At 41.2% G+C, this 26,212-nt stretch overlaps 1 protein-coding gene across 1 annotated transcript in view; it reads left to right on the top strand.

Annotated features, from left to right (window-relative positions):
• The first annotated feature begins 3,032 nt into the window (after positions 1-3,032).
• The window catches only part of ahnak (AHNAK nucleoprotein), a 31,984-nt gene continuing 8,804 nt past the window's right edge, over positions 3,033-26,212 (top strand). The window contains 14 exon segments of the mRNA XM_034598963.1: positions 3,033-3,282; positions 10,542-10,604; positions 13,918-13,978; positions 14,095-14,251; positions 14,355-14,581; positions 14,682-15,324; positions 15,562-16,048; positions 16,265-16,535; positions 16,653-17,696; positions 17,739-17,952; positions 17,983-18,159; positions 18,584-19,720; positions 21,251-22,195; positions 22,198-26,127. Of these exon segments, the coding sequence (XP_034454854.1) occupies positions 14,095-14,251; positions 14,355-14,581; positions 14,682-15,324; positions 15,562-16,048; positions 16,265-16,535; positions 16,653-17,696; positions 17,739-17,952; positions 17,983-18,159; positions 18,584-19,720; positions 21,251-22,195; positions 22,198-26,127 (9,232 nt within the window). The 5' untranslated portion in view covers positions 3,033-3,282; positions 10,542-10,604; positions 13,918-13,978.

The raw sequence follows: 26,212 nt of genomic DNA, 5'->3' as shown, positions 1-26,212 counted from the left end.
GGCGGGCGCGTGCACATGTTCGTGTGTGGTGTGTGCCACTCCCTGCTCGTACCCAGCAGAGCCACGAACTTACTTCCTCTTTTCCCTCCGCTGCTCGCCACACATTGTTTCCAGTGTCTCACCTCGCAGAGCACGTGGTTTGCGACATGTGGACACGGAGGTGAGGGGTGCTTCGAGGACGCTGAACTTTGACGTGAGGGGAGAGCAAGCACACACAGAGGCCATGTTTACTAACACACACACACACGTACAACACATGCACCCACAACACATAGGGCAGCCCATCTGAAGTTTGCACACATGGAAACCAGGGTCCCACAGGGTCCCACAGCAGTGGTTGGAGGCTACACAAGTTGCAATGGAAGTGTAGGATGAAAGGGTGCAGAGTTGTGGTTTGGTTTAATATTCAGTCAGCTGTTGCCACGAAACACTACAAGATATCACTGAGTGTGAGAAAATGAGATAAACTTAAAGTCACAATGATTTCTACAAATAGTTAGAACTAACGCAGTGACAATTCAATAAGTTAGCTTAATGTAATGGCTTAATGGTTAAAATAGTTAGCTAGAAGTAATGCATCCGTGTTTAGAATACTTATACAGAAATACTTAGCATTTAAAGCAATGATTAGAAATGTTAAGACATGATCAATTGAAAAGGTAATGGATAAATACTTGATAAAGTTGACTTAGAGTAATTACTAAATGTTTGATATAGCTAACTTAAAGTAATGGCTAAATGCTTGATATAGCTAACTTATAGTAATGGTTAAATGCTTGATATAGCTAACTTAAATTAATTGCTAAATGGTTAAAATAGTTAGCCAGAAGTAATGGATTTAATATTTAATGGGACAGATAAATAGTTTAAGAATATTACGATCTGATATATTGAAAATGCAATGGGTAAATGGTTGAAATAGCTAGCTTAATGTAATGGATAACTATTTGAAATAGCTAGCTTAAAGTAATGGGTAAATGGTTGAAACAGTTAGCTTGAAGTAATTTGTTAATAGTTGAAATAAGTACGTTAATTTAATGAGTACATGATTGAGACAGTTAGCTCAAAGTAATGTGTTCGATAATAGTTGAAATGTTTACTAGAGGCAAAAGATTTAAACTTCAAAATTTAATAAATTGAAACATAAGAATGTATGATGAATTAAAATGTCAGGAAAAATGATTTTTATATTATTTATTATTATTAAGTATTATATTTAACTCTCAAAGCTATGAATTACTTATTAATTCTTTTTGGGGATATGATAAATTGAAAAAGGCCCTGATAAATAGTTGAAATAGCAAACTTTATGTAGTGGTTAGCTAAATGGTCGAAATGCTTAGTAAAAGCAACGGATTCTGTAAGTAATGGAAACATGTTGATGAGGAAGTTTTCATTTACAAGGCTGTGTGGTATCATGAGACAACTTAAACATTGTTTTAGTTACTGAAATCATATTTTATCCGACATTTTCATTCATAAGCCTGTAAGGTCTCATTTGCTGACGCAATATAACCTGTAATCCCAGGCTGAGTAAGACTGAGGCCACGCCCGATATGCTACTCTCTCACCGGCTCTTTTATTTCTCCACTGCGATGAAACGGATACATTGTACACATTCAACTTCACCATTGCACAACTTTGTTTTGAGTTTTCTAAAGGAAAAGTTTGAAAGTGTAAAATAACAATGTTCTTTTAATATCCAAATTGAGTCAGGATGCACCCAGTCTGCTTTGGCTGGTCCTGCACCATAGCTTGTAGAGACAAGACTCTTGTGTCTGTGTGGAGACAAAAATTTGATCCACGGTAATATTGTGAGAAAGGGAGAAAAACATTATTTATTGCATCATAAATGTAAAGTATTCTTAAAATACTTGAAATAACAGCGGGCTGGAAGATGAAGACTATATGAACATAAGACTTTCACTTTACCAAAATCTTTCTTGTGATACTGGCTATTACAAAATAACAAAGGTAAGACAGAATAGTACTTATACAGACAATTATTGAGATTACATTTACAATAGCCGGTTTTATCTTAAGATATTTGGATGGAAAATGAAATGTTTAAAGTATGCTTTCATAAACTTGTGTTTTTAAATCCAAAACAGAGATAAAGTTATTTAATATAAAACATGCAACCATTCCAATTCAGAAAGATAGGGTTCATGGTGGGCCTTTTTGTAACAAAACAATGAGGAAGACATAAAATCCAATCAAGTAAATAAACATTTTACTCTTTGTAAGTAAAGGACTCCTTCCCTGAGTCATTTTGTTAATGATAACTTTCTGTCAGTTTGTGTGCAGTAATTTAGATGCTGTAATAACATGTTTATGTCATTGTCTCTCATATCATAACCATTTTGTGGTGCGTTACCCTGGTTACTTCAATCTGATCCTGAAACGTGGGACAAAAACTGCAGAAAAACAATTTTAGTTAAAAGTTAGAATTTGTTTAAATAGATCATAGACGGAAAAGGGGAAGAAGAACAAGAATAAGATTTGGTTGGTTGTGACTGCCTTGCAGAGATGTATAAGCATTTATGCAAGGCAGATAACGGCTGACCCCAGTGTATGCACGTATAGTGAGGTGCGTTGTGTGCCTTGAATTAGCTCAAAACAGTAAAAATGTTTTCCAGCTTTGGTATTATTGTTTGCAGCAATGATGAAGCAAAAATATCCAAAGCCATTCCAAAAAAAACAAAATGTCACATTAGGTTTAAAATATCTTCTTAGTGATCAACCACTTAGACCGTTTAAGTGTTTTTGATAACTGCACTTTCAAAAGCACAGACTGCCGTGCATTGATCGGTGATGAATGAATATGTATTAATTGAAATTTAATTCTAGGTGCTTTACAATGAATGTGTTTTAAAGCAGCAGTTACTTTTCCTGTTCCCAGTCATCTGAGAGCTCTACGTGAAGCAGTGGGTGGTCCCGGCTGCTAAGGACCACTCCCTCGCACCGGTTCCCGCCCCTGCATTCCCCTCCCTCTGCAAAACAGGAGTCCTACGCAGCTCCCTGTCCAACCACTCTGCTCAGCCCAGAGGTTCAGCCACACAGAAGAAAAAGTTAAAATCAACTCACATCAGAGGAGGGAGGGAGAGAGGGGGAGAATACGCCCTGGAAACTTGGTTGATCGAGAAAAAGGAAAGGAGTGACAGAATCCTAACAGACTGCAAAGCTGGGACTGGAAGAAGTGCTTTTGGGCTGGGGACTGGACACGTTTTCCAGGATGCTCAAGCTGGAGTGAGGCTTCTTGAGCGCACAGACTGCGCAAAGGTAAAGATGCACATTTCGATTTCCCCAGACTAAAGTGAATGTTTTAAAAAAGTGAGTTTATGAACTTTGTTCCTGTTGTGCTTTGCCTCAAAAGTGATTGTAATTATGGAAATTCACTTATGACAAGTTCAACAAAGTTTAAAGAACTAAATTGCTCTAGTATGAAAGTTGTGAATTCAACTTTCCTGAACTTTTCCAGTGGAACACTTGTAATGTTGCTCAAGAGTTTCTGTGATATTTGAAAGTGGCCGGAATGTTGTGTGGATATCATAATAACTTTACTGATCTAAAATAGTGCAGCACATGAGCAGTGGGTGTGTACCCACAGCCACCACATGAATGCAGACTTGACTGCGCACTTCACTTTTCCTTCAACTGCACACAAATCTTGTTATCCAAGGTGCATAAAATTGCGGGACCAACTGTTTTAGAGAGACTATAGAGGACCCTCATATAATTTGTGTACCTTTTAGATGAGAAGAGTTAATATCTCATCATTCTTTGTTCGTGTAGTGATTTGACTATTGTGCAACATGGTTTTCCTGTATGTATATATATACATAACCCTAGTGTTTGGGATAGCAAACTTTTTTACATCTGCAGTATCCCGCTGACAAAAAAAATGGCTAAATGGCAAAAAGGCTGATGTTGGAGTTAGGTTTGTTTGCGTGGATAATATTGCACAGGTGTTTTTCTTGTCTGTCCAACGCCTTTTGCTGAGCCTTTAGGAGTTTAACATGTAAGGGTAGTTCCCTTTGTACGCCTGCAGCAACAAGCTTGGGTGTGGATTCCGGCTCCTTCACCTCACTCCACCCCCTCCTTTTTTTCTCCCTCCCCTCTTGCTTCGCTGTCTCCTCGGAGAGGCACACCCTTTACAGCAAAAAAAGAAAGGAAAAAAACTCATACATGCTGCAGACGGTCACATACAACAGTCCTTAAATTGAGTTTCCTGGGGTCTCAAGCATAATGAAAAGCATTAATCATAACTTTTCCTGAATCTGTCCACTTGGTTATATAGAGCGCTATCATAATGAACATTTGAAATCTCATATATTGGTCTTTTTTAATGTAGTCTGTTTTTGTGGAATGTGGTGATCTTTTCTCAAGGTTGATATGAGGATCAGTTGTTGCACCTCCCTCCTGCTCAAGTTCAAAACTATCAGTGCTGCTTCGCGCTGAGGAGTATATATTTAACTATGGCTTACTTTTTAACGTCTTTGGCAGACAGACATTTCTCTCTGTGTCTTTTACCTCGTTCCTTTAACCTGAGCCCCTGGCCAGAGTGTGTAGGAGAGGAGAGAGAGGAGACGACGAGCAGGGGGGAATAGCCAGAAAGTGAGTTAGAGAAGGGGGATGGGCGGGGCGGGGGCGAGGGCGAGGAGGGGAGTAATGGAATGTAGTGGTTTGGAAAGACAAGCTAATTGAAACCAGGCTTGAGGCGTAGAGGGGGACCAAATACTTCACACATTTGCAGAAAGAGAGAATTTTGTTTTATAAACCCAGAAGTTGAGAAATGTTTGTTTTTCTGCCTAAAATTTTTCGAAGGCATAAACGGCATCTTGTAGGTGTGGTTTGAACTAGAATCATCGATGTCTGGTCTGCATTTCAAGTGATATATTTGTTCATGTGGAGAAAAAAGCTGATAAAAACAGGCAGAATCCTTTGTTGAATCTTACTTGAAAGTCAAATTAGTCTGTGTGCAGTTGCTCGTCCGCCACAGCTCTCTGCCTCAGCCACACCCAAGAGTCGGAGGAGTTTAGAGGAGTGTTAGAGAGAGCTGCTTTCGCTCTGCGCAGAATTTTCTACTACAACGCACACTTAACTCATGCCGAGTGCCCTATAGCTGTGAGTGTCTGGCATTTCTCAAATTTCTCTTGTCAAGGTGATTGACTGTGACACAGACTGCTTGAAAAGCCAAATGGTCTAGTGGGCCAAAAGGTCTTTGGGTCATTTGAGATCAAATATGTTTTGTGTTCCAAGCATTTCAAACTTTCACGTTTTACCTGGTGATGACATGGCAAATACTGAATTACAACAGGTAGTGTTTTACTGCAAAATTAAATACGCAACTAATGTTTCAAGTAAGGAAACTTTGAGAAATGGTTCCTGACTGTGTGCAGCTCAAACACTTAGTTCGACCTTATGTTGGCCTGAGGTGAATACTGTTTATTTAAATACATACATATTATCACTGCAGCAGTGTTGAGGCTATGTTACTGCATGATATCACCTTAATTAATGCCAGACATTTGTAATGTGAAAAAAACCACACTAAAATTTTGAAGAAGCTTTATTGATAAAATCTTGCTCAGTCATCATGGCCGACATTCAGCTGTGACGTGCCATTATTGGCTATTTTATTGCACTTGCCATCCATGTGATAAATAGCATCAAAGGAGATGTGTCATGACAGTTTAGAACCTCAGTTCGATCATGTCAAAAATATTTATCACAGCATTCCACCAGAGCCACTTTATATTCTTTCCCTTGTTGACTGGCAGTACAGTTGCGAGGAGCAGCCGTGCCAGTTTGAAACGGAAAGAAACTGGTCTCTCGCACACTTCCTCTCCCATTTCCTCATGGGTTTGTTGATTGGGTGGTTGGAAGGAGGGTCAGCACGGAGAGACAAAGCGAGGTGGATGTAATGAATAAACTGAAAGAGGGGAGGGTGAATGCAATCAAACTACAATGTTTTTTTCACACTTGGCCTTTATCTGAAAGCAAAGCTGGGCCCTTGGATATCCTGAAGTTCTAGCCGACGCACTGAAGTCCCACCCTAGAGACTGGTTAGATAAAACAACAGGGAGCTTTTAGATACACAACTGTACCAGTGAGGGAAGTTTACTTTTCTTCCAGCTGCAAATAAACATCAAACCGTAGTGTGTGATTTTAGTCTTTCTAGGCAATCCACCCAGCAGCCACTCCCTTCTCATCCATCCACTGCTGGTTCGGAATGCTTCAGCATTTCCTCACTATGCTCAATTCGCACCAGCTGACTTGTTGTTGAGAAATAGTGATTTGAGAGGTATGATGAGTCATCACAAGTCACACTTAATACCCACCCATGCATGGGCATACAATTCACAGTTTATATTTGCTTCAAGCTTGGTGGGACTTTAGCGAGCATGGAATTTAAAAAATGGATGTGAATAATTTTTCTGATAACTAAGTAGCTTTCACCAGTGTTCGGCCAGACATACGCACCACTATACAATAAGTCTTACATAACTATTGCGGTACTGCACTGCCTGGTGTCCGCCCACCTACTTTCTGACCTGCACCCCAAACCCTTCCAACACCATTATGTTGCCATGCACAAGGAACGACATGTAGCATCTGTTACAAAGAATCACTTTGGAATGAGGCATACAAAATGTCAGGGCAGCAGGACATGGAATGTAAATTTAGAAATGCAGCTTTGTTTAGGCTTTCTTTATCTGGCACAAGATTCTCAAGGACTGCACTCCTCAGAATCCAACATGCTCGTGTTCTAAACAACTCTACACTACTCTGGTGTGGTGTGAATACAGTTACTAACCGAATGCATATGCTTACAGTTCTAAAGCTAAGGTAGTTTTCTGTCTATATATACATTCTGCTGCCATGGTATCCATCTAGCCCCCTCTTCTTAACCTTTTTGCCTCCTGCTTCATGAATGGACTTGCATTTGTTCTTGTTCAAACAGCAGCTGTGGAAGACTGAAACAAACCAAACTGCCATATTAAATTGAGTTAAAGTCAGACAGATACACGACAGGGCCGTTATAAGGCTGTTGCCTGCAGACTTAAACTGATATCTTAAGTATATGACAGAGCTGTAAAAAATTCACCCTCGTTCACTTTCTCTCTTTCTAGTCTAACTAGTTATGCAATATACGTCATCGTCAGAAATATGGCTGTGCTTTTCTTCATCCTATTTTTCATGTGCTGGCTGCACAATGTTTTTTGGCTCTGAAACTGCCCATAAGACCCAGTCCAGGATCACTTCTCATTTCAAAACTTCAGCTTTAGTCATGTTTAACTTTTGCAAATATGTTACTGTGTGCTCTTTCAATTGTTAAGTCACGTTTTTGCATAGACCAATATTACATATAACGTCGTAAATTATATGTAATTCCAGGTGCTACACAGTTACAGGTTATGGTCGTTGGATGACAAGTAAAGAATTCCATGTAAAACTTTAGCATAGAAAGAAAAAATGGAATAAACCCTGGGAGAGGAAATTCAAATTGAGATCGTGCCTCATTGGATATTTGGGGAGGTAACAGAGAACAATGAGTCATATCAGGAGCCATGAGTTATCTGGCACTTTCCACTTCATACAGTATTCAGACTTTATGCCACTGTCCTTTTGTGAACTTGAGACTCTACGTATAATTTACATGGAAATCCAAGTGTTGTCGAAATGTACTCTCAGCACAACTCCTGGTCTTGTTTGTGATCTCATAAAAGCAAGGGAAGAGTGTTTTAGGGGTTTTCATTAGTTTTTCCATTCGGTGCGCAACTCCTGCCAAAGTCACAATTGTTTAATAAGCAACAGGCCAAGTTGGCGTCAGTGGGCAGGCTTTGGTCTTCTGCAGGACTTGTGGTTTGGTTTAGGGCTATGTGGACTATGGAGTGCAAAAAAGAAGCATTTATTTTGACGCACATTCCTTTTATATGCGTCACACATGCACGTCCTATCTGCCAGTTTGAGGGAGGAGAGAACCCACGGCGAGGCCTGCTGTGTCTCTTTTTGTGTTTACTGCACTTGCTGCGTCAAACTACAACGCAGAGTCGAGAACAGACAGTCTATTTGGTTTTGACAACACCAATGATTTGGTTACTGCTCCTCTCTCCCTTTTCCCTCTCTGCACTGAGGCCTTTTTATTTGCTCATAATCAAATCTTATCACTCACCAGCACAGCTGTGCCTGATTCACTTACGATTGAGCTTTAATCATCGTCACACTGCTCCTATTTTCTGTCAGCCCATTTGATTGGATTTGGCAATCAACCAGATTAATTGACTACAACCACTTTGAACAATACCCAGTGTGCTGCGACCTACTTAAGAACAAACAAAAAGTCAGACATTCAGGTTTGTGCCTTCAATGCAAAGAAGAATATTATGGAATATATTGATATAGATAGTAGTGAGGTGTTTACTGTTGTTTGTTTCATCAGCCAAATGCCAAGGGTTTCCAGCTAAACTGGTTATATTGATGATGATATGGATGATGAAAATGGGACTCATTCAACTTATCATCTCAGAGTTCATTCATCGTTTCCGGATGCAGTTAAAGGCGCATGTCGGACTGAACTTGGAATTCTTGTTTATTTGAGCAGAACCTGTAGGTGGGGGAGTGCGGTGGACTGACTGCAGGGGAGTGGGCACTCAAGCAGGGTGCAGGGTGGGCAACATAGAATGAAGCTAGATTCAAAGTTAGAGAGAAAGTGGACATTTCTTTGGAGTTAGTCACTGTGGGGAGAGGCTGGGCTCCCTTCCAGCTGGACTGACGACTCTATCAAGGAATGTGTGTGACTGGAGGCCTGGGTGGGGCTGTGCACTGAGCTGCTCCCTCTGTAAGCACAGCACATAGGTCTGCCTCGTGGAGTGTGGTATTCCTACTCTTCACAACAGCATATGTTTCTATTTGCTTTCCCTACTGGTGGTAACCATGTTTCACCTTACTGTGCATACCTGTGTGTGTTTATGTATGTGGTCTCAGCAAGGTATTGCGTACACAAGGTGTGGCAACCTAGTTTTTATCTTTTGAGTATGTTTACTAAGATATGGCCCTTGTGAAATATTTATCATGCATTCAACTACATTTGCTTTTTCTATTGTCATATTTTTGGATCGAGCAAATCACACCAATCAACACAACTAAAATAAAATTCCACCAAAAAAATAAGGAATGTCTCTTTTTACAGAGATGTCAAATACAATTTATCTATTTCTGCTTTGGGCATCACTGATATAAGCCAGTTCTCACTCATGTCTAACATACGCTTTGAAAAAATGTCCTTCAGTAGGCCGTCTACCTGAATGACTCCCCAACACAATAGTCTGATGAATGTGTCTCTGTAACTAGAGTATGTGCTAGAGAGTGTACACAGCTGCTGTGGCACAAGTCTCTCTACACAAACATAATGACACCCACATACTAGCTGGCATTCATCTCAGCTCTGTCCCATCCATTTCGGTCTATAGGACCAGTTCAAAAAGGCAGTCAACAACAATCTCGAAAGCATTTACATGCTCTCGCGGCTCCAATATTACTGCTTTTAAAGGATTTGCTCACTTTCTCTCTGCTGCATTAAGTGTTTGGCATAGGTATTTAAAGCCTGGCTGTTTAGACATGGGTTCACTGTCTCACACAGTTAATTGGCATACTTTTCACCGTAGTAATGAGCACTTTACTGTATTGAAAATAGGGACCTGAAGAGGGGGAGGTTAATTATGGGGTTGGAGGCCTGTCTGAGAAGAATTTTACTGAGGGACATGTTCCCACCGGTAGATGCCTGTCTCTACACACATCAAGTCTGGTTCTGTTTATGCTGAGACTGACAAAGAGAAGGCTTTGTTTTACAGTATGCCGGTGGGTTGAAGCAATAATCCTTGTAAGATTTTGGGGTAGTTACAGCGGGTAAAAGTAACAATGACTTGGAGTGCAAAATTTAAACGTAGAATCCACTTAATGAATACAGTTACACAACATGCTATGCTTGTCTCCTAGCCGAGCACTAGAAGTAGAACAGAGGCATTCACAAACATATTTTAGCAAATATTTCCTTCAACAATTCTTCTACACCTGGATTTGGTGAACAGAACCCTGGATAGACATTGTGTTAGTGTGTTCGTCTACCTCCTCGTCTGCAGCCACGCCAAATAAGCACCTGAATGCATTTACTTAAAAGGTGTTTTTGCATAATCCCTTTCTGGTGTCAATACTGTTACTATTGGTTGGTTAATTAGACTGTGAACGCTCTGATTGATCATGGAAGGTCCATTGAGCATATACACTGAAATACTGCGAGTAAATCCTGATTGTGTGTGGCTCTATTTCATGTGGGGACACAACTCTCAATGCAATAGTCACCCGTTTGTGAGGGATTTATTTTCTTATCTGTCAAATATGCAGCTTAAACATGGTGGGTTATTGCACAAGAGATGGATAATGAATTCAGGATGGATTTACTTTGTATTGTCCATGATAATTTGATTTGTTAAATCATTGTAACTAAACCCCAATCTCCTTGTTGTTTTTGTCAGCAGAAGTCGAGAAAGAAGAACCACAGCAGCAGACTGAAGCCCGTGGCATTGCTTGAGCAATCCAAGGTAAGTGTCCTTAGAATTGATGCAAAAGATTCACACACATTCACTGCACAGACACCAAACCTCTGTTTGAATGTTTGTTAAAAAGCCTCTTTTGAACCTGGAAGGTTATGTCACTGTCGTTCAGCTGTGAAAGGCCTGTCTTGTGGCAACCTGACACTTCTCTGCCTCTACTCACTGTGCCTCCTCTTGCTCCCCTCCTTCCTTCCCCAGTGACCACCTGTTCTACTGGGACCCCTTTCCCCTTCTTATGAAATAACCTTACCAAAAGCCCGCCAAACGCACACTGTTTTAACTGTTTGTAGTCAGCAAAGGAAGCTAGCTGAAACCAGCCTCTGTAGGCCAATAACAAGTCATAAGAGAGCTTATCCAGAAATGTTCTGTGGTTGCACTCTGGTTAACAGAAGCCCTTGTTTCCCCCACTGTCCCCATATCTCCACTAGCTCAACACACATTCCAGGAAATAATAAAATATGATAGATGGCAAGCTCTCCGTTTACCCTACTTTTCTCCCTTCAAGGCTTTTTTCCAAAAGTCTTAAGTCCTCCAAATATGTTTCAGATGACATCACTAATCAAATTTAAGGACATGTGACACCAGGAATGTCACTCACTGACATGAAATTCAGAGAAATGAAAGGGAAAGAATAGAGGACTAGTTAATTGTCATGTCGCCTGATCGCTTTGAGTAACAGACCGTCTGCCTGTCTTATGATCTCAAGAACAGAGCCTTACTTATTTAGGATCTGTTTACAACACAATCCATATCTAATACTATGATCTTGTTGGATCATTATTTGGAATAATCTTTTCTCTAAACTAGTTTCTGCTATGTTATGGCATATTCTAAGCTTGTTTAAAAAGGGATGGCTTGAGACCCTATCCCATTTCACCCCTTTCCCCTACCCCTTAGCCCTTCCCCTTCGTTTAGCATGCTAGCAATTTCTCTAACTGAACTTAACTCCTCTAATAACAAAGCATCCTGGCAGGGTTTTATACAGGCCCCTCCTAGCAAACTGAAGCTGTGTGCTTTTGATTCATACGTGAAATAATGCAGAGCAGCCAAGCTTTCAATTTCAAATGTCATTGATTCATCTGCATTAGCATAGATGTTATTTGTGTATTATAGGTTTGTCACTCAAGTAACTGCAAACAATAGCATTGGTTTATATAAGATCTTAACAATGTTATTACAATGACATCCCCGGCAAACCTGTCTCATCTGTTTACATCGACGACTACTGATGTTGGTTGGGTTTTTCGCAATGACTACTGATGATGTAACAGCTTCTTGAAGGGCTATCCCAATTCGTAGGGGAAGATTTCAACCACTACCCCTTGTGACTCCTTTCCAAGGGGCAAGATAACCCTCTTAAACAAGCGGTAGGGGTAGGGCCAAGGGGTTAAATGAGATTAGACCTAAATTTATGCAAGAATGAACAGGGATGGGAATAATATGGATGCCCCATGCAGTGCTTTAAGCATTTGAGGAGACTCATCAGTGACTTGGCTGTATTACCTGCTCTTCTCTGCAGACGTGTATGCTAACATTTCACAAAGCCATTTCACAACCATACATACCCCTCTGTGCTCACTTTCTATCAAGCTCAATTTCTTTCTTTTTTTTACAATTTCCTTTTCTTTCCAACTTCCCCTAAGTTCCTTACTTCCCTCCCATATTGCTGTGAGGCCTGCAGTTTGTTGCCAGAAATATGTCAAAGCTGTGAGAACAAGGGTGGCCCAAATAGTTATCTATCATGGAGAGCCTATGAGCAAGAAAAAAATAGGGAGAAGTGGAAAAAAGGTTCAAATATAAAAGGTGATTATTAAAATAGATGCATGGATAGGGAGGGGGAAAAAAGAAAAAGAGAATTTTTGGTGTGTTTTCATAAACTGAGTGAGGAGAGGAAGTGAATGTGTAAAATGAGTTGATTGCAACCCATGAGGAAAACACATATTCTTTCGGTTCAGTGTGGGATCAGAGAGGTCTGATGAAGTGTCAGCTTTGATCTATATGAGTTAATTGGGAAAGGTGGACCCAAACCCCCCACCACCCCCACTTGAACTTTTCTGCTGTATTTGATGCATTTAATGTGATGGATACTGAGGTGTTGAAAAGATATGTTTCAAGCTTCAGTCAATTCACACTGACCGGAAAATTTGACGATTGAAAGGGAAGAAGATCAGGTTGTGGATGCCTTTAAGTGGTTACCATCATCTTTGGCATGAAAGTCATCCATGTCTCGGGTATTATCACAGTTAGTGTCCCTGGCTCATCCTATTAAGTCCTCAGTGTCTGCGAAAGGCAAACTCAGAGAGAGGACCTAATGATACATCAAAGCATTGCAAGCATTTCCCAGTATTCCCAACCATGCAGGACCAGTCTATATATTGTCTTGCTTTAATTGGTTTATTATGTGAGAGTGGATATTAGTCAGCATGTTTCACAGTTCTAACAATAATAAAACAAACATTATCTTTATTATTACTTTATTGTGATGGTTGTTTACTACAATGCATATAGACAGGCAAAGAAAAATTAAGCATGACTGTAAACTGGCTTTATATGAGCTGATGGAAATATGGTCAATTGTTGCATCATTGTGTGCTTATAGAAAGAGATTCTATATCATGATCAGGAATTTCACAAGTAACATGATATGCTTTTGTATTGCTAAGTGCTCCTTAAATGTGATCAACTTCTTGAAACAGTGAATTTCATCAATACAATAATCACAAATATATGGACAACCTAGATGGAAAGTGATGTGTCGCTTTCATTAATGAGCACAACAAGATGCTTTGGTTTGCATTGTGTATATGAGCACAAACAAATGTGTACCTGTTGTGGTATTAGAGTACTGTTTGTGGATGTTTATGAGAGTGTATGTTTATGAGAAGGTGTGAGGTAAAATGTTGATGTACAATATATGTATACTGTGCGTGTGTGCACTTCCGTGTGTTTTCCAAAAGCAAGACAGTTCTACTCATTGTTGTCTGTATTGCTATTGGAGCTGGGGTGTAGGCACAGGATCGGGCTGCTATCCTCTAGGCAGGGTGTGGTCTGACCATAACAAATTCGAAAGAACAAAGCACCTAGGAGGGAGTGAGAGAATGGTTTGGTGTATTGAGGAGTTAGAGGCTGTATTGTCTGACAGGGTTTCAACACCATCTAGTGTTTAATATTGGATGCTACAAGCTAGACCCACCTTCTAGCTTGTAGAGCTACTACAATACTCTGTGGATGTAAAGAGATATAATTTTTTTGGCTGTCACAATTTTGTCTGAATGATTATCGCTGTGCTTTCTTTATGTAGGGAAAACCAAGGTAGACTTTCCTGCGCACAAAGGCTGCAATAGTGGAAACCAAAAAAAAAGGTATTTTATGAAGTCACATTCATTTTCTTGTATGTTATATATTTCTCTTTTATACCTGTATGCAAATGCATACATTCGTCCCATCAACCTTTTTTTTTTTTTCTTTCAAACCCTAGATGGCTGAAGAGGAAGAAACAAGGGAAGTGCTCTTTCCAGACTGGGAGGGTCCAGACAAAACTGGCTTGACCATTGAACGGACAAGTGAAGGAGAGATCTTTGTAAAGGAGGTGAAAGGAGAGTCACCTGCAGGGCGGTCTGGAAAAGTATATGAAGGTAAAATTTTGAATCAAGAATTAAGATTTATCTGACCAAAGTTCAAAGTCATCACTAGTATTCTTAACATACTTTTTTGGTTCTGCCTCCACTTAAATCGCAGGTGACCAAATTGTGGGAGCCACTATCTACTTTGATAACATGAGCTCAGAAGAAACATCTGAGCTACTAAAGACGTTGAACCGCCACAAGGTTGGACTGAAACTACAAAACAAAGGAGACAAATCCCCTTGCTGCTCGCCCTTGAGCACACCATGTCGTTCACCAATGGGTACACTGACATGGGAAGGGAAGACCCGGTTTGGAGGTTCCAGTCCAGACATCATCCTTGTAAGGTTTTTTTTCTTTGTATTATGATATCTGACGTTTGTATAGGGAATCTATTGAAACAAAATGCATTCAATGCTGAATGTGTTCTTGTGTTTTACAGAGTGGTGATGATGAGGACTATAAGAGAATATACACAAAGAAAATCAAACCAAGGCTGAAGTCTGAGGACCTTGCAGAAGGAGTAGATGTTCGTACAGAGCGGCACAGCAGCACAAGCAGTGATGGCAGCACAATTACTACCATCACCCGCCGCATTACTACCTACACAGTGGATATGCCGAGTGGCATAAGTGAGCAACTTGAAGTTTCAAGCCCAGAGTTCAAGGGGCCAAGGCACGACTCTGCAGATGGCTCTCCTCGTTTCAGAATCTCACATGGCAGCCCTTCAGGTAAAGAGGGAACAGAGGAGGGAGTTTTTGAGTCAGGCAATGTCTCTTACACTGGGCCACATGTTAGCTCCACAGAGACACGGTGGGGCAGTGGGGGTGTTAAGACCACAACAAATACAAGAGAGATAGAAAAAGAAAGAAGTGCAGGTCTCAGATTTAAAGGACCAAACTTTGGAATAACCGGTGGTAGCCAGGCAGGTTTTGAGGTCTCAAGAGGAGGTGGAGAGCAAGGAGATGGAAGCACCCAGTTGTCTGAAGCAGGCATGACACTAAGAGACAGCACAAACACTGGGAGTAAGCATGTTACAATAGGAGGGATAGGAGGTGCAGAGGTAATCTCTGCAGACGAGAATGGAGGATCAATTAGTCTCGCTGTACCAGGAAAAGGAATGCAGATTTTGACTACATCCATGGATAAAACACAGGAGGGAATCCTTGACACCAGTTTAGGTGAGAGAACAAAGGTTAGGGTATCTGAAATTGACATCAGTCCCCCACAAGCAAAGGGATCAGGTAGTATTGAAATTGCGAATGTCAGACATAGTGGTGGTTCCATTGATATTGATACTGAGTTGAGAGGTGGCAGAATAGGAGGATCAGCAATAACAATTGGCAATGTTACCTCGGGATATTCCTCAAGGCCTGCCAAAATTTCAATGGCAGGTGTGGATGTAAGTGGTGTGCCAAAGACTGAGGGAGAAATGAAGGCACCGATAGTAGACTTTAAAGGTCCAGATGTAAATATTGAGGGAAATGAAGGGGATTTCAAAATGCCTCAGATAAAGATACCATCATTTGGTGGTCATGGGTTTGCTATTAAAGCACCAACAGCTGGTGTTGAAAGCATTGATTTAAAAATCAAAGGAACCAAACCAGAAATTGATGTCAAAACAACCGTGGTTGGCATTAAAGGGGACAAAGTTGATATGGAACGGTCAGATGCAAACATTAATATCCCAAAATTGGATATTAACATTGAGGGACATGAAGCTGGACCCAATGGCCTGAAAGATACAACATTTCAAGGTGATGTGTCTGTACCAAAAATGAAAGTAGGTAAAAAGATTGTAAAAACTCATGAGATTGATGTTAAACCTCCAGTAATTGATGCAAAACTGGAAGGACCAAACATTAACATACCATCCATTAAAGGAACAAAGAAGCCAGCTGTGGATATCACACTTGAATGTCCACGAGCTGAAGGAGTTTTGGATATGAAAAAGCCAAAGATTGAAGGAAAAATAAAAGCACCTCAAGTGGATTTCGGAGGTTCAATTGTTAACACAAAGAGTCAAGAGGGACCTAAAACGCCTGAAATTGAAACACCATCATTTGGAATTAAAGTTCCAAGGGTTGAGGGGCCAGAAGTTGATGTTCACCTTCCAAAAGCGGACAATATTATGAAAGCTCCTGAAATTAACATTAAAGCAAGAGATGTTAACATTAAGAGCCCTAGTGGTAGTATGACAGGATCAAAATTCAATGTGTTGTCGGGACTGAATGTTTCCGTGCCAGAAGTGGATTTAAGTGGCAAAGGTTTGAAACTCAAAGGTGATGTGGATGTATCAGCTAGTGAGATAGAGGGAGACATAAATAAACCTGGGATTAACATCAAAGGTCCAGAGGTTGATATTCAAGGCCCTGATGCAAAAATCAAGGGACTTAAAGTTATTATTCCGTCCATCAAATCACCAAAGGTAGATATTGAAGGACCAAAACTCAAAGGTACAAAACTCAAAAGTGATTTGGATGTGTCAGGTCCAAAGATAGGAGACATCAGAACACCTGATGTTGTTATCAAAACTCCAGGGGTTGATATTGAAGCGCCTAAGGGTGGATTTGAAATCTCGAAAATCAAGATGCCCTCTTTTAACATTGAAGGTCTAAAATTGGACAGTCCAGATGTTGATGTAAATCTTCCCAAAGCTGCAATTGATGGGAAAGTACCTGATGTTGACATGAAAGCTCCACAGATTGACATGGAAGTCCCTGTAAAAGGTCCAAAGATCCCAAATCTTGACTTCAAACTAAAAGGTCCTAAAGTTGAGGGAAATGTGGATGCTTCACTTCCAAAGATTGAAGGAGGCATAACAGCTTCTGAGGTGGACATCGAAGGAAAAGGATTTGACATTGAGGGCAAAAAAGGTGGATTCAAAATGCCTTCATTTAAAATGCCATCACTCAACATAAAGGGCACAGACGTTGATCTTTCCCTTCCAAAAGCGAAAGTTGATGTTCCAGGTTCTGACATTGACATAAAATTACCAGAGGTAGATATTGAAGGACCAAAACTCAAAGGACCTAAATTGAATATGCCGACAATGCCAGATGTGGATTTCAAAATAAAAGGTCCAAAAACTGAAGGAGACATAAGAGCCCCTAAAGTTGTTGTTAACCTCCCAGAAGCAGATGTTGACATTAAAGCCCCCAAATTGGATATCAAAGGACCAGAGGTTGACTTAGCGAGTTCTAGTGGTAAGATAAAGGGACCTACATTCAAGATACCAAACATCTCAGGACCAAAAATCTCCATGCCAGATGTCAATCTGAAAGGGCCCACGCTCAGAGGTGCCGTGGATGTGTCAATTCCAAAGATTGAAGGAGACATCAAAACACCTGATGTTGACATCAAAGGTCCAGAGATTGATATTGGAGGACCCAAGGGTGTATTTGAAATGCCGAAAATCAAAATGCCAACATTTGGTATTAAATCCCCCGAGCTGGATGTCAAAGGACCGGAAATTGACATGGAAAGTCCGAGTGGAAAAATCAAAGGTCCCGAACTCAACATGCCAGGAGTTTCAGGACCAAAGATAAACATTCCAAATGTCGACTTAAAACCAAAAGCTCCCAAACATAAAGTTAATGTGGATGTGTCAGTTCCAAAAATTGAGGGAGATATCAAAACACCTGAAATTGAGATCAAAGGGCCTAATCTGGATTTTGAATCTCCAGCAGTAGAAGTTACTGGGCCAAAATTTAAGTTACCAACAATATCTGAACCAAAAATGTCATTGCCAGATGTCGATACCAATCTGATGGGGCCCAAGTTCAAGGGTGATTTAAAAGGGGATGTTCAAATGCCAAAAGCTGAACTCAGGGGGCCTGATGTAACAGTTGATGTTCCAGAGATTGGGACAAAGAAAACCAAATTTAAAATGCCAAAGTTTGGATTAAGGGACCAAAGGTAAAAGCCCCCCAGAGACTGATGTGAAAATGGTACAAGGGGACATCAGCATCAATGAAAAGAATGGAAGCTCTGAAGGTCTTGATGTTGACCTGGGATTGAAAACTAAAGGTCAAAAATTCAAGCTGCCAAAATTCGGTTTCAAAGGCCCAAGGGCTGAAATGCCAGAAGTTGACATTAATCTTTCAAATGCTGGCACTGATATTGTAACACCATCTGTTGGAATTGAAGGACCAGATGTTGACATTGAGAGTTCTAGTGGTAAAATCAAGGTACCAAAACTTAAAATGCCAACCATCTCAGGACCAAAGGGCAATGTACCAGATGTGGATTTCAATCTGAAAGACCCCAGATTTAAAGGTGATATGGAAATGTCAATTCCAAAGATTGAAAGTGAAATAAAAACAACTTGTGTTGATATCAAAGCTCCAGAGATTGATATTGAAGGGCCCAAGGGTGGATTTGAAATGCCAAAAATCAAAATGCCGTCTTTTAATGTTAAAGGCCCACAATTAGAGGGAACAGATGTAAACCTTCCAAAAGCCAGTATTGATGTTAACATACCTGAGGTTGACATTAAGGGTGACATCAAAGCTCCCAAGATTGACATTGAAGGACCAGATGTTGACATTGAGGGGCACAAAGGAGGATTCAGAATGCCCAAATTTCAATTGCCATCCTTTGGAGTTAAAGGCCCAAATATTGAAGGGCCTGAAGTTGATGTCAGCCTTCCAACAGCAGACATTGATATTAAAGCACCTGAAGTGGATATCACAGGACTAGATGTTGACATTGAGAGTCCTAGTGGTAAAATTAAAGGGCCCAGATTCAACATGCCAAGTATTTCAGGACCAAAACTCTCCATGCCCGGTGTGGATTTCAATCTGAAAGGTTCCACTCCTAAAGGTGGTGTTGATGTTTCACTTCCAAAGATTGAAGGAGACATAAAAGCACCTGGTGTTGATATCAGAGGTCCAGAGATTGATATTGAAGGGCACAAGGGTGGATTTGGAATGCCAAAAATCAAAATGCCTTCTTTTAACGTTAAAGGCCCAAAATTAGAGGGTGCAGATGTTGATGTAAACCTTCCAAAAGCTAATATTGATGTTAACATACCTGAGGTTGACATTAAAGGTGACATCAAAGTTCCCAAGATTGACATTGAGGGACCAGAGGTTGACATTGAGGGGCACAAAGGAGGATTCAAAATGCCCAAATTTAAATTGCCAACCTTTGGAGTTAAAGGCCCAAATGTTGAAGGGCCTGAAGTTGATGTCAGCCTTCCAACAGGAGACATTGATATTAAAGCACCTAAAGTGGATATCACAGCACCAGATGTTGACATTGAGGGACCTGGTGGTAAGGTCAAAGGGGCCAAATTCAACCTGCCAAGTATTTCCGGACCAAAAGGTGGATTTGACATGCCTCAAATACAAATGCCTTCCTTTGGCCTGAAGGGTCCTAAATTGGAGGGTCCAGATGTTGATGTAAACCTTCCAAAAGCTAATATTGATGTTAAAGTACCTAAGGTTGACATTAAAGGGCCAGAAATTGACATTGAAGGTCCTGATGCAAAACTCAAAGGGCCCAGATTCAACATGCCAAGTATTGCAGGACCCAAACTCTCCATGCCCGGTGTGGATTTCAATCTGAGAGGTTCCACTCCTAAAGGTGGTGTTGATGTTGCACTTCCAAAGCTTGAAGGAATAACAGATGTTGATGTTAACCTTCCAAAAGCTAATATTGATGTTAACATACCTGAGGTTGACATTAAAGGTGACATCAAAACTCCCAAAGTTGACATTGGAGGACCAGAAATTGACATTGAGGGGCCCAGAGGAGGATTCAAAATGCCTAAATTTAAAATGCCAGGCTTTGGAGGGAAAGGTCCAAAACTTGAAGGGCCTGATGTTGATGTCAGCTTGCCAGGAACTGATATTGATATTAAAGCCCCCGGATTGGATATCAAAGGACCAGAGGTTGACCTAGAGAGTCCTAGTGGCAAGATCAAGGGACCAAGATTCCAAATGCCAACCATCACCGGACCAAAGATCAGTATGCCAGATGTGGACTTCAATCTGAAAGGGCCTTCATTTAAAGGAGATATGTCACTTCCAAAGTTGGAAGGAGACATAAAAGCACCCGGTGTTTGATATCAATGCTCCAGACTTTAATATTCAAGGTCCCCAGGTGGATGTTAAAGGTCCAAAAAGGTGGATTTGACATGCCTCATATAAAAATGCCTTCCTTTGGCTTCAAGGGCCCTAAATTGGAGGGTCCAGATGTTGATGTAAACCTTCCAAAAGCTAATATTGATGTTAACGTACCTAAGGTTGACATTACAGGGCCAGAAATTGACATTGAAGGTCCTGATGCAAAATTCAAAAAGACCCAAGATTAAAAATGCCATCACTGACAGGACCCAAGCTTCCAGAGTGGGATCTTAGTCTAAAGGGGGCCCAACATTAAGGGAGATGTTGACGTGTCTGTTCCAAAGATTTGAAGGTGACATCAGAGCTCCCAAGATTGACATTGAAGGACCAGATGTTGACATTGAGGGGCACAAAGGAGGATTCAAAATGCCTAAATTTAAAATGCCAGGCTTTGGAGGGAAAGGTCCAAAACTTGAAGGGCCTGATGTTGATGTCAGCTTGCCAGGAACTGATATTGATATTAAAGCCCCCGGATTTGATATCAAAGGACCAGAGGTTGACCTAGAGAGTCCTAGTGGCAAGATCAAGGGACCAAGATTCCAAATGCCATCCATCACCGGACCAAAGATCAGTATGCCAGATGTGGACTTCAATCTGAAAGGGCCCTCATTTAAAGGAGATATGTCACTTCCAAAGTTGGAAGGAGACATAAAAGCACCTGGTGTTGATATCAATGCTCCAGACTTTAATATTCAAGGTCCCCAGGTGGATGTTAAAGGTCCAAAAGGTGGATTTGACATGCCTCATATACAAATGCCTTCCTTTGGCTTCAAGGGCCCTAAATTGGAGGGTCCAGATGTTGATGTAAACCTTCCAAAAGCTAATATTGATGTTAACGTACCTAAGGTTGACATTACAGGGCCAGAAGTTGACATTGAAGGTCCTGATGCAAAATTCAAAAGACCCAAGATTAAAATGCCATCACTGACAGGACCCAAGCTTCCAGAGTGGGATCTTAGTCTAAAGGGGCCCCAAATTAAGGGAGATGTTGACGTGTCTGTTCCAAAGATTGAAGGTGACATCAGAGCTCCGAAGATTGACATTGAAGGACCAGATGTTGACATTGAGGGGCACAAAGGAGGATTCAAAATGCCTAAATTTAAAATGCCAGGCTTTGGAGGGAAAGGTCCAAAACTTGAAGGGCCTGATGTTGATGTCAGCTTGCCAGGAACTGATATTGATATTAAAGCCCCCGGATTTGATATCAAAGGACCAGAGGTTGACCTAGAGAGTCCTAGTGGCAAGATCAAGGGATCAAGATTCCAAATGCCAACCATCACCGGACCAAAGATCAGTATGCCAGATGTGGACTTCAATCTGAAAGGGCCCTCATTTAAAGGAGATATGTCACTTCCAAAGTTGGAAGGAGACATAAAAGCACCTGGTGTTGATATCAATGCTCCAGACTTTAATATTCAAGGTCCCCAGGTGGATGTTAAAGGTCCAAAAGGTGGATTTGACATGCCTCATATAAAAATGCCTTCCTTTGGCTTCAAGGGCCCCAAATTGGAGGGCCCAGATGTTGATGTAAACCTTCCAAAAGCTAATATTGATGTTAACGTACCTAAGGTTGACATTACAGGGCCAGAAGTTGACATTGAAGGTCCTGATGCAAAATTCAAAAGACCCAAGATTAAAATGCCATCACTGACAGGACCCAAGCTTCCAGAGTGGGATCTTAGTCTAAAGGGGCCCAAAATGAAGGGAGATGTTGACGTGTCTGTTCCAAAGATTGAAGGTGACATCAGAGCTCCGAAGATTGACATTGAAGGACCAGATGTTGACATTGAGGGGCACAAAGGAGGATTCAAAATGCCTAAATTTAAAATCCAGGCTTTGGAGGGAAAGGTCCAAAACTTGAAGGGCCTGATGTTGATGTCAGCTTGCCAGGAACTGATATTGATATTAAAGCCCCCGGATTTGATATCAAAGGACCAGAGGTTGACCTAGAGAGTCCTAGTGGCAAGATCAAGGGACCAAGATTCCAAATGCCAACCATCACCGGACCAAAGATCAGTATGCCAGATGTGGACTTCAATCTGAAAGGGCCCTCATTTAAAGGAGATATGTCACTTCCAAAGTTGGAAGGAGACATAAAAGCACCTGGTGTTGATATCAATGCTCCAGACTTTAATATTCAAGGTCCCCATGTGGATGTTAAAGGTCCAAAAGGTGGATTTGACATGCCTCATATAAAGATGCCTTCCTTTGGCTTCAAGGGCCCTAAATTGGAGGGTCCAGACATTGATGTAAACCTTCCAAAAGCTAATATTGATGTGAACGTACCTAAGGTTGACATTACAGGGCCAGAAATTGACATTGAAGGTCCTGATGCAAAATTCAAAAGACCCAAGATTAAAATGCCATCACTGACAGGACCCAAGCTTCCAGAGTGGGATCTTAGTCTGAAGGGGCCCAAAATTAAGGGAGATGTTGACGTGTCTGTTCCAAAGATTGAAGGTGACATCAGAGCTCCGAAGATTGACATTGAAGGACCAGATGTTGACATTGACGGCCACAAAGGAGGATTCAAAATGCCTAAATTTAAAATGCCAGGCTTTGGAGGGAAAGGTCCAAAACTTGAAGGGCCTGATGTTGATGTCAGCTTGCCAGGAACTGATATTGATATTAAAGCCCCTGGATTGGATATCAAAGGACCAGAGGTTGACCTAGAGAGTCCTAGTGGCAAGATCAAGGGAACAAAATTCAAAATGCCAACCATCACCGGACCAAAGATCAGTATGCCAGATGTGGACTTCAATCTGAAAGGGCCTTCATTGAAAGGAGATATGTCACTTCCAAAGTTGGAAGGAGACATAAAAGCACCTGGTGTTGATATCAATGCTCCAGACTTTAATATTCAAGGTCCCCAGGTGGATGTTAAAGGTCCAAAAGGTGGATTTGACATGCCTCATATAAAAATGCCTTCCTTTGGCTTCAAGGGCCCCAAATTGGAGGGTCCAGATGTTGATGTAAACCTTCCAAAAGCTAATATTGATGTTAACGTACCTAAGGTTGACATTACAGGGCCAGAAGTTGACATTGAAGGTCCTGATGCAAAATTCAAAAGACCCAAGATTAAAATGCCATCACTGACAGGACCCAAGCTTCCAGAGTGGGATCTTAGTCTAAAGGGTCCCAAAATTAAGGGAGATGTTGACGTGTCTGTTCCAAAGATTGAAGGTGACATCAGAGCTCCGAAGATTGACATTGAAGGACCAGATGTTGACATTGAGGGGCACAAAGGAGGATTCAAAATGCCTAAATTTAAAATGCCAGGCTTTGGAGGGAAAGGTCCAAAACTTGAAGGGCCTGATGTTGATGTCAGCTTGCCAGGAACTGATATTGATATTAAAGCCCCTGGATTGGATATCAAAGGACCAGAGGTTGACCTAGAGAGTCCTAGTGGCAAGATCAAGGGAACAAAATTCAAAATGCCAACCATCACCGGACCAAAGATCAGTATGCCAGATGTGGACTTCAATCTGAAAGGGCCTTCATTGAAAGGAGATATGTCACTTCCGAAGTTTGAAGGAGACATAAAAGCACCTGGTGTTGATATCAATGCTCCAGACATTAATGTTCAATGTCCCCAGGTTGATGTTAAAGGTCCAAAAGGTGGATTTGACATGCCTCATATAAAAATGCCTTCCTTTGGCTTCAGGGGCCCTAAATTGGAAGGTCCAGACGTTGATGTAAACTTTCCAAAAGCTAATATTGATGTTAACGTACCTAAGGTTGACATTAAAGGGCCAGAAATTGACATTGAAGGTCCTGATGCAAAAATCAAAGGAACCAAGATTAAAATGCCATCACTGACAGGACCCAAGCTTCCAGAGTGGGATCTTAGTCTGAAGGGGCCCAAAATGAAGGGAGGTGTTGATATGTCTATTCCAAACATCGAAGGTGATATCAAAACTCCCAAGTTTGACATTGAAGGGCCAGAAGTTGACATTGAGGGGCCCAAAGGAGGATTCAAAATGCCTAAATTTAAAATGCCAGGCTTTGGAGGGAAAGGTCCAAAACTTGAAGGGCCTGATGTTGATGTCAGCTTGCCAGGAACTGATATTGATATTAAAGCCCCCGGATTGGATATCAAAGGACCAGAGGTTGACCTAGAGAGTCCTAGTGGCAAGATCAAGGGAACAAAATTCAAAATGCCAACCATCACCGGACCAAAGATCAGTATGCCAGATGTGGACTTCAATCTGAAAGGGCCTTCATTTAAAGGAGATATGTCACTTCCGAAGTTTGAAGGAGACATAAAAGCACCTGGTGTTGATATCAATGCTCCAGACATTAATGTTCAATGTCCCCAGGTGGATGTTAAAGGTCCAAAAGGTGGATTTGACATGCCTCATATAAAAATGCCTTCCTTTGGCTTCAGGGGCCCTAAATTGGAGGGTCCAGACGTTGATGTAAACTTTCCAAAAGCTAATATTGATGTTAACGTACCTAAGGTTGACATTAAAGGGCCAGAAATTGACATTGAAGGTCCTGATGCAAAAATCAAAGGAACCAAGATTAAAATGCCATCACTGACAGGACCCAATCTTCCAGATTGGGATCTTAGTCTGAAGGGGCCCAAAATGAAGGGAGGTGTTGATGTGTCCATTCCAAACATCGAAGGTGATATCAAAACTCCCAAGGTTGACATTGAAGGGCCAGAAGTTGACTTTGAGGGGCACAAAGGAGGATTCAAAATGCCTAAATTTAAAATGCCAGGCTTTGGAGGGAAAGGTCCAAAACTTGAAGGGCCTGATGTTGATGTCAGCTTGCCAGGAACTGATATTGATATTAAAGCCCCCGGATTTGATATCAAAGGACCAGAGGTTGACCTAGAGAGTCCAAGTGGCAAGATCAAGGGACCAAGATTCCAAATGCCAACCATCACCGGACCAAAGATCAGTATGCCAGATGTGGACTTCAATCTGAAAGGGCCCTCATTTAAAGGAGATATGTCACTTCCAAAGTTGGAAGGAGACATAAAAGCACCTGGTGTTGATATCAATGCTCCAGACTTTAATATTCAAGGTCCCCATGTGGATGTTAAAGGTCCAAAAGGTGGATTTGACATGCCTCATATAAAGATGCCTTCCTTTGGCTTCAAGGGCCCTAAATTGGAGGGTCCAGACGTTGATGTAAACCTTCCAAAAGCTAATATTGATGTGAACGTACCTAAGGTTGACATTACAGGGCCAGAAATTGACATTGAAGGTCCTGATGCAAAATTCAAAAGACCCAAGATTAAAATGCCATCACTGACAGGACCCAAGCTTCCAGAGTGGGATCTTAGTCTAAAGGGGCCCAAAATTAAGGGAGATGTTGACGTGTCTGTTCCAAAGATTGAAGGTGACATCAGAGCTCCCAAGATTGACATTGAAGGACCAGATGTTGACATTGAGGGGCACAAAGGAGGATTCAAAATGCCTAAATTTAAAATGCCAGGCTTTGGAGGGAAAGGTCCAAAACTTGAAGGGCCTGATGTTGATGTCAGCTTGCCAGGAACTGATATTGATATTAAAGCCCCTGGATTGGATATCAAAGGACCAGAGGTTGACCTAGAGAGTCCTAGTGGCAAGATCAAGGGAACTAAATTCAAAATGCCAACCATCACCGGACCAAAGATCAGTATGCCAGATGTTGACTTCAATCTGAAAGGGCCTTCATTTAAAGGGGATATGTCACTTCCAAAGTTTGACGGAGACATAAAAGCACCTGGTGTTGATATCAATGCTCCAGACATTAATATTCAAGGTCCCCAGGTTGATGTTAAAGGTCCAAAAGGTGGATTTGACATGCCTCATATAAAAATGCCTTCCTTTGGCTTCAAGAGCCCTAA

The sequence above is a fragment of the Hippoglossus hippoglossus genome, chromosome 10 (assembly GCF_009819705.1).
Source record: "Hippoglossus hippoglossus isolate fHipHip1 chromosome 10, fHipHip1.pri, whole genome shotgun sequence".
NCBI classification, from domain to species: Eukaryota; Metazoa; Chordata; class Actinopteri; order Pleuronectiformes; family Pleuronectidae; genus Hippoglossus; species Hippoglossus hippoglossus.
The sequence above is the reverse complement of the archived record's forward strand: the minus strand, read 5'-3'. Positions and strand labels throughout refer to the sequence as shown.